The sequence below is a fragment of the Zosterops lateralis genome (assembly GCF_965231275.1).
Source record: "Zosterops lateralis genome assembly, contig: HAP1_HAP1_SCAFFOLD_390, whole genome shotgun sequence".
NCBI classification, from domain to species: Eukaryota; Metazoa; Chordata; class Aves; order Passeriformes; family Zosteropidae; genus Zosterops; species Zosterops lateralis.
Genome location: NW_028154310.1, coordinates 10445 through 22969, shown reverse-complemented (window position 1 = coordinate 22969; position 12525 = coordinate 10445). Strand labels below are relative to the sequence as shown.

At 53.1% G+C, this 12525-nt stretch overlaps 1 protein-coding gene across 1 annotated transcript; it reads left to right on the top strand.

The window, feature by feature from the left end:
- The first annotated feature begins 10445 nt into the window (after window positions 1-10445).
- On the top strand, window positions 10446-11423 carry LOC310923824 (early activation antigen CD69-like). Its single transcript, XM_083885754.1, has 3 exons — window positions 10446-10867; window positions 10969-11147; window positions 11245-11423. Exons 1-3 carry the CDS (start codon window positions 10825-10827, stop codon window positions 11347-11349), a joined length of 327 nt encoding a protein of 108 aa, XP_083741880.1. The 5' UTR covers window positions 10446-10824; the 3' UTR covers window positions 11350-11423.
- Window positions 11424-12525: the final 1102 nt, after the last annotated feature.

Sequence of the window (12525 nt, the reverse complement as noted above, 5' to 3'; positions counted from 1 at the left end):
TTCACCCCCACGAAAAATCGTGGATCCTCTTCCTGGTCACCTGCTGCATGTGGGGGGGCAACACTCCTGGGGCTGGGGGGAGGCTGCAGATACAGGGAGGGGGGGAACCTTCTGCCGCCTCCTCCTCCTGCTCCTCCTCCTCCTGTGTCCCTACTCCTTCTAACACTCCATTTCCTCCTACTATTCCTCTTTCTCCTGCACAATCCCACCTTTTCCTCCCATCTGCATCCTTTGAACATTTTGTTCTTCAACTCTGCTTCTCCTTCCCTTCCCCTCCTGCCCCAGGCCCAGCACCCACTGCCGGCTCCCTCTTCCCCCCCAAACCCACAGCATCCCACCGGAGGGGCACGGATGGAGCTGGGGCAGCTCGGGCTGGGGCAGCGCTGGGCTCTCGGCCGCTCCCGCCCGCACTCGCTCCCCACTGCAGCCGCTCCCGCCACGACAGCGCGGGGGGACTGAAGAGAGAAACAACAAGGATGACACCTGTTATATGTGTGTATTATAAAATTGGCTTTTCGCAAGATGTATGCTATATGATTAATAACATAGTAAAGATATAAAGGTATAAGTTTATTTCTGCTATTGGTAAGACTAGATATAAAGGGAGTAGTTGATGTAGCAGCTGCTTAAACTGTCTGTTTGGTTGGGATAACATCCAGTGAACATGTAAAGAAGACTCTGCTACTGATAACACCAACTATCAGCATCTATCACCCACAGCAAGCACAGACCAAGGCCCAAGCTGGACGCGATAAAAAGGACACAGCCACGAAACACGCATGCTCTAAAAAGGCGGATCCAAGGAGGGACCATGCAGAGCAGTTCTTGGAATATGGAAACTAGTTTATGGAATTTTATGAATATTCATATATCGATATAACGAAAAGGGTATTTAACGAGTATCCCTGAGAAGGCAAGGTGTGGACTTGGCTGAATGCCAAGTCACCCGGCCGGCCGTTTTTGGTTTTTTCTTATCTCCTAATTGTCTTAATTATTTTATTAAACATATTCCTTAAAATTTACTAAAAAGTGAACCTCGTTTTTCACACACCTCACCACCTGAGCCTGGGGCTGGACAACTGGGCTCCAACATGCAAATGGACCAAAACAGCAAAGTTTAGGACCTCGTGACCAGCCGTCCATGAGGAGACCATTTCAAGTCCACCTTGAGTGTAGCCCTGGTCAGGCTCCTGCCCTGCCCAAGGTCTGCCCTAAAGAGCTTTCAATAAATATCTGCTTTATTCTCTAGCTCTGTCCAGTCTCTGTTTCAGGCCAGCCTTCCCAAGGCATCATTCTCCCAGAGGTAATTAAGGACATGGACACCCAGAGGGGCAAGAAGGGAAGTCCAGAAGGGATTTAGACAGCAGGGGATGGATGGTGTTGGTGTGCTGGGAAGGGTGAGGGGGAAGGGGAGGGTGCAGGATTACAGTTAAGGCAAGAGGCAGCAGGAGGAATCTCTGTGGTGAGAAAGAAGATGATGGAAAAAAACAGGAAGAGAAAAATACTGAGGACTGGGACATTTTCAAGCAGGGTGTAATGCTCAAACTCTGGGAGCTGATGCAGATGGTTTGTAGCCCCGGTTGGCAGGAGAGGCAAACAAGGAGGTCAGGATCCCAGGGGGTTTCTCTGTGCTGGGGAGCGGCAGGAGCGGGCGCAGAGGGGCGGCACCGGGAGCACGGGCTGGGGGCCTGTGGGGAGCTGCGGGGCCGGGCCGGGGCTGTGGGGCAGCCGGGGCTCAGCGCCGGGCGCTGCCTGAGCCCACCACCCCCCGGGCAGGGCCGGCACTGGCCCCCGGCCCCCAGGAGGCTGCGGGACGCCCCGGCCGCTGCCCGGCCCCGTGGAGCTGCCGGCCCTGCCCGCCGGGGGAGCCGCCTTTGGACACTGCGGCACCACAGGCACCGGCTCTGGGATACGGGCTCTGCAGGGCACGGCCAGCACAAGCACCAGCGCCAAGGAAGGAAGGAAGGAAGGAAGGAAGAGCTGGGAAATGGGCATTATCCCTGCAAGGATCCAGATCATCTTTGAAGGATCTTGTTTGGGCCCTGCAGAAAGGAATGATTGTGCAGAAAGCTCAGCAGCTGTCAGAGGATGAGCACCCACAGGCACTCAGGGGGGCTGCACGAGGGGCACAAGAAGTCCCTGCAGCACTTGGGCACAAAGGCACAGCAGGTGAAGGCAAGAAGGGAGCAGGAAAAGGCCAAGCTGAAGGCAAAGGCCATGGCAGAGTTTCCACAGCCCCTGAGGGATGAAGCCCAGGGCCCAAGGGGGCCCCAGCACCGAGGGGACGGGCTCGGCCACAAGCACCTGGCACAGGCATTGCCCTCCTCGGCAGGGGAGAGCCCACCCAAACAGCCCCTGCCAAGGAAGCAGGGATCCATCTGCAGCCCACAGGGACACTGCAAGCACACACAGCAGCACCCTCAGCAGGAGCAAGTCCAGCCCTGCACGGACATGGATTCCTAGGGCTGCCAGAGCTCCCATTACACCAGGGACCCACCACACTGGAGCCCTTGACAACATTCAGCCTGGGGCTGCATCCACACCAGGCCTTTCCTCATACACACAGGGGCCTCTCCACCCACTCTCAATCTTAGACCTAAGGGGGGAAAAGGCCAAAAATGTCTTTGATTATCCAGGGGACAAGTGGGAAAGATGAGGGGCGGTGTTTTATTCAACCACTATTAGCAGATGCCGGGGATGGGTTTGAAATGCAGGAAGTTTTATTTGCTCCTCATTGTGATTGTAATTTACTGGGAAGGCCTTTGATGGCTAAATTGGGAATGCAAATTAATATTGTAAAAGGTGATACAGAGGCCAGTTCTCTTGTACCTCTGTGTCAAAAGTCTGGCAAGGCCTGTGCTGAAGTGAACCCACAAGTGTGGGCAGCCCCAGGGAAAGGGGAAAATTAGATTCCCAGCCTCTCCAAATTACTCTGAAGTAACCAGCACTGTTGGGAAAGATGGGACAGGAAGGACTTATGGATATGATTGTCTGGCAAGAAATACTGCAGATGAAAAACCTGTGAGTGCAATAGAAATGAAAGCCAGCTTTGACATGTAGGCATGGGAGGCAGGAAAACGGGGATTAGCTGGAGATGGGTTGAAGGGCAGAAACAAAAGGACTCAGGAATGCAGCCTTTCCACTCTGCAAGGGATCAGGGAAAAAGCAGATAAGAAAAGTAGTCTTTAGAGTTTAGAATATAAAATGACATGGTAATATAGTAGTTCTCATAGGCTGCATGCAAAGTTTGTAGGTTTTGGATCTTGCACCGGTTGGTCACTGTGAATTAGAATATTCAACACAAAAAGAGAGAGAATGGATTGTAACAAGGTGCCCTCTCTCTTGCTCTTGCTCTCTTGCTCTTTCCCCCCACGCTCTTGCCCCCTCTCTCTTATCCCTGCTGTCTTATCCCTTCCCCCATTCTTACCTCACTTCTACCCCTGAGCTCTCTTCTACCCTCTCTCTCCCCTCTCTCTCTCGGGGCTTCCCTCCAGCCCAGGCTGGTGGCTGAAGGCAAAGCCCTCTTTACCCACCACCCTTGTAATAAAGCCACGTGTTTCTAGAATATCTCAGCTCTGCAGAGTTCCTTGTCCCTGCCGTCCACGGATGTCACTACACAGCACAAGTGGTGTCTAAAAGCAAAACCCTATTGCAAGGGAGGGAAGGAAGGGCTTTGTAATCTCAGGAGTAATGTTACCCAGGACTAAAAAGCAGCTGTGATAATTCTGAGGATTAATAGGTGTTATATATATTTTATATAAAGTTGGCTTTTAGCAAGATGTGTGCTATATAGTAAATAATGTTGTGGTAAGGATATAGAATATACATATAGAATATAAGTTTTTAATTCTGCTTTTAGAAAATTAGGTATAGTGGTAATAACTGATGTAATGTGCTTAAACTGTCTGTTAGGTTGGGATAACATCCAGTGAACATGTAAAGAGGACCCTGCTATTGATACACCAACTATCAGCATCTCCCACCTGCAGAAAGCACGGACCAAGGCCCAAGCTGGACGCGATAAAAAGGACACAGCCACGAAACACGCATGCTCTAAAAAGGCGGACCCAAGGAGGGGCCATGCAAAACAGTTCCTGGAATATGGAAACTAGTTTATGGAATTTTATGAATATTCATATATCGATATAACGGGAAGGGTATTTAACGAGTGTCTCTGAGAAAGCAAAGTGTGGACTTGGCTGAATGCCGAGTCACCCGGCTGGCCGTAATTGGCTTTTTTTTATCTCCTAATTGTCTTAATTATTTTATTAAACATAGTTTTTTAAATTTACCAAAAAGTGAACCTCGTTTTTCACAATTGGGAATTGCAGGACCTGGATTGAGGATTCTCTGCTCCAGCTAAAACACTGGATGACTTTTTAACCCCACACAGCCTCAGTGTTATGGTTTGGACATGGGAAAGGGAACAAAACTTGAGAAATGAAAAAAAACCCCAAAATGATTGATGCTCAAGCCATGGCTCCTCCAGACTCAGAAAAGGAACTGGAATTGTATGTGAGTGTTAAACAGGGCCAGGCCAAAGGAATTCTTGTGCTAAAATGTTTAACCCAGTGGCCAGAGTGGCCCCACTGTCTGCAGAATTGTGCAGCCACAGCTTGAATGGGACCTGAGGCCTGAAAACTGACAGCACAAGGATCTCCTGTTGTCCAAGTCTGGCATCAAGTTCCGGCTTTGAGAACCAAAAGAGCAGGGCTGGGTTATTCCAGCAGGAAACTTGTTCAGTGGCACAGGAGGATTTAGAAGTGAGGACAGGGGAAGGGTTTAACCCAGCCTCCTGTTGGAACAGCCTGCACAGGGGCTGGGGAGAAACCCATGACTGCACTGAGGTGACAGAGCTCCAGAGCCAGCCTGGGAGAGATTGATGAGACATTCCCTGGCCTCAGGGAGAAAAGGTGTTTCTGGATGGGGCTCCAAGGGCAGCAGAAGGGAAAAGAGTTACAAGACACGCTGTTATTCAGGAAAGGGAATTAGACAAAGCACAGGTTACCCCCCACATGGTCAGCTCAACCGGCAGAGCTGTGTGTGCCTGTGAGAGCCTGGGACTGAAATGCCCTGAGCAGGAAGGCTGAAATATCTCCTGCTGACACCATGTCACCCAACAGGGTGGCCAAAAGCAATTCTGACTTCTGCAGTAATCACTGGATCACTTAGAAAGGTATTTCTGAAACAAATAATTCCAAGAGAAAGGATTGTGGAAGCAATAAACTACAATAGGGGAACTCATTTTACAGGAAAGATCCTTCAGGGGGTTCTGGCAGCTTTAGGAACACAATGGGACCTCCACAACCCCTGGCACCCCCAGAGCTCAGGTCAGGTAGAAAGAATGAATGGGGAAATAAAGAAACACCTTTGGAAGCTGCTGACAGAAACCAAGAGGCCACAGGTGGGGCTTTTGCCATTGGCTCTGGCAAGAATAAGAGCCAGATCCAGGGCAGATATTCAATTATCTCCCTTGGAATTGATCTTTGGAATTCCTTCCCCCGGCAATTCTCCACCTAGTGCAGGCTGGAGATAAGGGATGTGTATTTAAAGCAGCCTGTGGCCAGAATCCTGTCTCCTGTGAAATCTCTCCCACTGGAAGCTGGGCTGGCACAGACCCTGCCTTGGGACTTTGCTGTTCACACCATCCAACCAGGACATGGGGCCCTGCCTGAGGAGTGGGAAGAAGCACCACTGGGGGCCAAGTGGCCCATCCCAAGTGTCCCTGAGCACAGAAACAGCCCCAGCACAGCTCAGCACGGGGGAACCCCTCACCCTGGGCTCAAGGGCTCGCAAGGCCCAAAGGAGATTTGGACTTCCCGGCTGCAGGAGGAGGATGGGAGGCTGCTGATATGAGAAATGTACATGCACATGAAAATTCAGAATTTTGGCAACATAAAATGTGCTTCAACAGGTGAATGGGAGAACAGAAATAGTTACAGCTTATTTAGCAGTTTTGTACAAGTAGAGAAACAACTTGTGCCAGAACACACAGGAGTGTAACTTGTAAGGAAGGACCAATTAACAAAATACACAGGAATTTAGTTTCTAGGTTAAAGCCATGGAGATAAGATTTATATTATTAAAACTCAGTAAAGAGGGACTTAGGTATTGTGAAGACCCAATAAAACAGAACAAGTTGATAAAGAAACCAGCAAGAACCAGGCTCCTGATTTTGGCCAGGACAAACTGTCCTGGGAATTAGCATTACCTGACAGGGCAATACATCCTCCAAACCAGGGGATATCTCCTGCAAACCCTGTGCACCTGCTCAAGACAAGTCCAGGTTTAAATACACGTTGATCCCACAAATCCACACCTCACCTGCCCGTTCCCTGCATTCTCTCATTCGTGCTCTAATTAGAGCCCACCCGTCCTGGTGGTTGTGAGCTGGGGCCTTGGGAGGAAGGCTGAGTCTTCCTCAGGCTGATCTTTGCTTCTGGGCAGGTGCAGTGGAGGTTTGGCTGTTTGTCAGGTCACTTTGCTCTTGCCAAAGATTAGGAGCTAGATTTTGCTGGATTCAAGCCACAAACTCTGCTTTATCGATTTTTGACAAATACCTACTTGTGAGTTTCAGTATTATACATCTTACCTGTAAGACTTCTACCTTTAACTACCTAACAAGCAACTTTAATAGCTAATCTTCTCAGTACAAGCTGCTTCACTACTTCCACAAAACTACCAAATGATAATTGGAAAATTCTGTATTTTTATATTCATAAACATTCTCCATATCAGTTAAAAGAAAACAAAACAAAACAAAGCAGATTGTGGGGGGGCACATGTGAGTCATTCAGTGGCTGCTCTGGAAGAGAAGCTCCATTCCAGGCAGCCAGGAGAGGAGCTTTAGAAATGCAAATTAACACTGCTGGGGAAAAGTGGGGACAGTGCCCCAGGCTCTTCTTGCCTGCGGGAGGAATTGGGCTGATTCCCTCTGCCCCTCAGCCCAAGCTCTGCCTGCTTGCACAGATGGAATTGGCACAGCCAAAGGCAGAGCCCACAGGGAGGAGATCTGACTCTGCAACACAAATTGCTTCAGCTGCAAAGGGAAACAGCCAGTGGAGAATGGTGTGAAAACTTCACTACAACAAGTGGGGGGAATCATCCCTCTCCCCACTCCAACATGTGCTGGCACTGTCTGTGTCACACAGGGACCATCAGACCACTGGGCTGTTTGTGCTACCACAGGCTCAGAGAAATCACTTGGGAATCCAAGTCTGGGATGATTTAATTAGAGAAAAGAGATCAATTGATGCAGCCCTGGCTGGAGGGAGCCCCCAAAAATGGGGAAAAGATGAACGGCCACCACAACAAATCCTACAACACCCTGGACCAGCCCCTGGGAACCCAAACCAATTCACATCAGGAGCCAGAGAACACATTGATCATTCCAATGGCACAATTAGATTATAAGATGTCCACGAAATAATAACCAACCAGACAGATCCAGCTCCTCAGTCTGGCCCACCAATCCACTCAAACCAAGAACACAGCATTTCACCACGGGCTGGGATCAGATTATCTGTGAGCAGAAGGAGGAGGACAGGGTGGAAAATTAAATGACTCAAGGTGCTGTTGGCAAAGAGATGACAACAGAAAAGTGGGGAAACAGAAAACAAAGGAAATAAGAAAGCAGCTCATGTTCCGGTCCAAACGTGGAAAGGATGGGAATGGGACACGGTTTGGTGGCTCCCTGGCACAGCAGGGGTTAAACGAATGCTCTTTCTCCTCTGTTGTGCTACAGCAACTCTCATCTTTGGGCCCTGCACCACACCTTGCTGAGGGCAGCTCATTCACAGCTGAGCAAGGGGATGCAGGTGGCAGCCAGGCCTCCTGAGCCACACACGGCTACAAAAGGACAGGAACTGTTAAAAATGACCCGATAATATTGGCTTTCACATTTGTGCATTAGTCTTTGTATGTGGTTATTGATTTCAAGTGCAGTGGAATTTATAATCCCTTTTAGCTGCTTGCTAATAAAACTTATTTCTCATTTTAGTATGCACAGTAAAGCCCATGGAAATAGTAGTGTGATGAGTGTTATGTTGATGTATTCACCTTACAGCTTATAGAAATAATTATGTGATGAATGTATTGTACCACAGGCCTTAGCAAAATATAAAATGTTAAAATACTTCTTGTAACCGAGAGAACTGTGTAAAGCAATTAGGTTGTTTCCCACATCTGCTGACTGACCTCTCCAAGTGATAAGGGTGACACCAACCAGAGCGCGGGAGAAGAATTAGAGAAGAATTTGTTACCTGTTCAGTATCTGGGAAGTGTGAAACAACAGGATGAAGCCACAAGAAGAAATAAAATATATTGACCTGATCCACAGGATGTTATTTAGATAAGCCAGAACAGAAAACAAAAAAAAAAGCAAAGTTTCTATAACAATGAAAGCTACCAAGAATATTTGAATAATGCATGAAACTCATTTCTCAGAATTGAGGTCACTGACAATAATCCCAAAACCAAAGAGGACCCAGCAAGAAAAAACAGAGTCAACGAGTGAATCTGCTTGGAGACAGGGCCGGGGACTGGGAGATAAGGGAGGAACGGGAGAATCCATCAGTTTCAGAAAATGTTCCTCATTGACACGGACTGTGCTCAGCCAAGGCCCTGCGAAATTCCTGAACACGGAGAAGAAGAACAAAGACTGAGCAGAGCCGGGAATATCGGATGTTCTACAAAAGGGGGGCGCATATTAACGAGGACATGCAGGAGGCGGATCGGGAAGTCGGAACTTTCCAAGGACCTTCGCCACGGGGCAAAGGGACAGGGAGATGCAGAAGGGAAAATCAGGAGAAAAAGGAGGCCGCGTCCTACACCAATTGGAGAGACCCCCCGGCAAAGGCCGCACGGCCTCTCCCTTTGTTCAGGAATAAAGTCACTTTTACAGGACTCCTCGGGCTCCTGTGGGGACACAAACCTCTGGCCACCTCTGGGAATTTTCCCGCACAGCCCCCCCCGAGGACAGGGCGGCCACCTCCGTCCTCCCCACAGGAACCGGGACGAGCCGGCGCTGCTCCGGCAGCGGCTCCTGCCGAGGCAGCGGCGGGAAGGAGAGCGCGGGCAGCCGCTCCCGCAGCGCCCTCAGGCCACGGGCAACACGGCGCCGACACGGCACAAGGAACCCGCCGGAGCCCCCTGCCGCCCCCTCCGCCCGCAGCCAGCCCCGAGCCCCGGCAGAACCGAGCGCGGCTCCCACCTGCGCTGGGGCCGCCTCCGAGCTCCGCCAGTGCCGCCTCACCGGGCTCCGGCCGCTGCCGCCGCTCCCGGGGCCGGTCCCGGTTTCCAGAGTCGCTCCGCGCTCCGGGGGCCGATCCGAGCATGGCGGAGTGGGCGGGCCGGGATCGTCCCTCAGCCCAGCTCTGACCAATCAGCGCGCGAGAAGGAGACGCGGCGGGAGACGTCGGCCAATGGGGGAGAGGGGCGGGCTTGGCGCGCGGCACGGAACTGCCGCGATCCCGTCCTGTGATTATTCCATTGTTTCCCTAATTTGAAAAGTCGGATGTGAAACTGGGCTGGGATGTCCCTCCGGGCACAGCGCCGGGTGAAGCCGCCGAAGTTCGGCTTTTCCTGCCAGGCCCCGCCTCTCCTGTTCCCAACAGGGACACAAAGGGCGGTGGCAGCGCTCAGTGTCCCTGGGCTCCAGCCCGCCCGGACAGGGGCTGCAGGGGACGGTCCTGCGCCTCCTCGGGGCTGCCGGTTCTTCCCCTCGGAGGCCGAGCCCGATCCGCAGCCGCCCCGGGCCGGCACTCGGCAGGTCCCAGGCGCTGTCACCGCCTGTCCCGGCCCGGAGCTCGTCTGCAGCAGCTGCAGAGCCGGAGGGGGCCGGGGCTGCGGGCGCCCCGCCGGGCTCGGAGCTCCCGGAGGCTGCGCTTGTGTCCGCAGGTGCTGCCGCAGCGTCCCCGGGCAGCAGGGACAGGGCAGGACGGAGCTGGCACCGCCTTCCTGAGCCTGGAGAACCGCAGGGCCGGAACCAGCCGCGGTCTCTGGCACGGGCCATTAAATCTTCCATCGCCGTCGTTGTAAAACTGTTCCTGGGTCGGAGCTCTGAACGTCTTTTTCAGCCGCGTTCATGTCTCAGGAAACCCGTGTTCTTTATTCCAAGCAAAGAGAGCCCAGCTGTGATCTGGAAGAGAGGGAATCCTGCTCCGTTCAAAAGGCTGTGATTCAGCCCCCAGGTCCCCAGCCTGTTTCAGCAGCCAGGGTTACACACTTGCCTCGGGCACAAGAAGCCACTTGTCCTAAGCAGGAAGGGGCCACTGGTGAGTGTGCAGAGAGTGAAGATGCGGAGGAAGGACCCCGCTGCAGTGCCAGGACAGTGAATGAAATCCTGGACGTCCAAGGTGGATCGGCAACCAGGAAAGGACAGGAAAGAATTCATGGAGGATTTCTGTGTGAGTGCAGGGCCAGCGCCGTGGCCTGTAGGGAGGGGACAGTGTCACCCCACAGGTGCACAGGGCTGGCAGGGCTGTGGCTGTTTCCAGGGCTCTGGAAGAGCCCTCCTGCTCTGCTGGGCCCCCGCAGGGGCCGGGACCGACACCCCCGGCTGCCCCCGGCGCTGGGCAGTTCTTCTGGCCCCGGCTGTGCCCTGGCCCTGGCTGTGCCCCTGTCCCTTGTTTCTCTTGCTGCCAGCTGAGTGAGGGGCACACAGAATGGGGGATCCCTCCTGTGTCCCCCGGGTGTTGGGTGGGGGGATGTGAGGGCTGGGCGTGCTCAGGACAGCCCCGTCCTCACAGCCATGGACTCTTTACTGCTGCAGGTGAGAGGTTCAGATCCCATCCCAAGGTCACCCTGGTGCTGACTCTGCTCGTGATGCTGGTCCTGGCTTTGGTGCCGGCCTTGGCTGTGCTGTCAGGTAAGGGAGGAGCAGCTGCCTCAGCCCAGCCCCTCGGGGCACAGCAGGGTCCCTATTGCCTGTGGAGGGGAATCCTGGACCTTCTCCTCTTCCCTCTGCAGGGGGAAGACAAACAAACATTGCAGCTTTTCCTGGCACTCCGCTGGCCTGTCCTGATGACTGGGTCGGGTACCGCAGGATCTGCTACTTCCTCTCGAAGGATCAGCACACCTGGGATCAGGGTCAGGCTCGGTGCTCTGAGCTCGGGGCCTCCCTGGCCGTGCTCAGGGATGAGGAAATGGTGAGTGAGGGGCTGGGGGTGTGGGGTGTCCGAGGGGGGCCTGGGGGGCTCCTGGGCTGGGGGTGCAGATCTGACTGCTGGTCTCTTCACTTCCCAGGAGTTCCTGTCCCGCCCCAGCCGGAAGGTCAATCTCTGGCTGGGGCTGCGCAGACGGGGGCAGCAGCTTCAGTGGGAGGACGGCAGCAGCTTCAACTCCTCGTGAGTCCCAGGGAGCCGAGCAGGGCCTGGGGGATGTGGGCAGGGAATGGGGGCATGGGAGCACAATGTGTCCCCTGTGTTGCCAGCATTGTCTCTGCTCCTCCTTGCAGGGTTCCTGTCCTGGGCGATGCAGAGTGTGTTTTCCGGGCTGAGAATAAACTCAGGAGTGTGCCCTGCTCATACCTGGTGCCCTATCTGTGCAGCAGAGCCCAAACTCGGCTGTGACAGGGGATGGACAAAGCACCTTCTCTGTGCTGGGCAGTCACAGCTTTGCCCTTTCCCAGACCCTGGGATGTCCTTCCTCAGGCACAGTGTCTGCCTTGCACTGACCCTCAGGGTCACCTCAGTGCCTGATCTCATGAACATCTCAGTATTTTGTCTCAGGGTCACCTCAGTGCCTGGTCTCCAGGAGATGAACGTGCAGGAAGAGGAGGTGATGTGGAAGCTGAGGTGTGGCTGCCTGGGCTGGGGCTGGGGGTTTCTTTCTCCTGGAGCCACTCCAGGACTCATCCTGTTTCTCTTGCACTACACATTTATACACTAAGCCTGTAGATATATGTAGATATAACACAGTGGAAACAGGTTTCATATACCTTCTTCTAACACTATTTATACACAGATATTTCATATCTATATTGGTATAACACTGTGAATACAGGCAACAAACAAGTGCAATGTACAAACAGGTACAAACATGTGAATGTGACTGTGGCTGGGGCAAGGTGCCAATAATGCCAATGTGTGATTTGACCCCACAGGCACCAATACCTTAAGGGTGTGACTCAATCCTTGTGGGTCCATTCCAATTCAGTGGAATTCCATTCCATCCCTTCTGTGGGATGTCTCTTCCTGACCCTCATCCGTTTTTAAGGTGCCACTGTTGCTGTTTTTGTATTGTTTATAATTTTGGGGTTTCTCATTAAATGCTCGTGAAGCGCCCCCGGTGTCCCTGGTGTTCCCTCGGCGCCGGCAGCCCCGTCCCTTCCCCGCTCCCCCTGCCACGTTCCATCCCGGCTGGCGGAGCCTTGGAGCTGCCGCGGGGCTGCCCCGGGGGCCGCGCCCCGAGCCGGGGCCCCTTCCCAGCGCTCCCGGTGCGCCCGTCCAGCCCGGAGCAGCCAGCGAGGGCTTCAGCTGGGACGGCAGAGAGGCGCTGCTGGGAGCGACCCGCCTCACTGGGCTT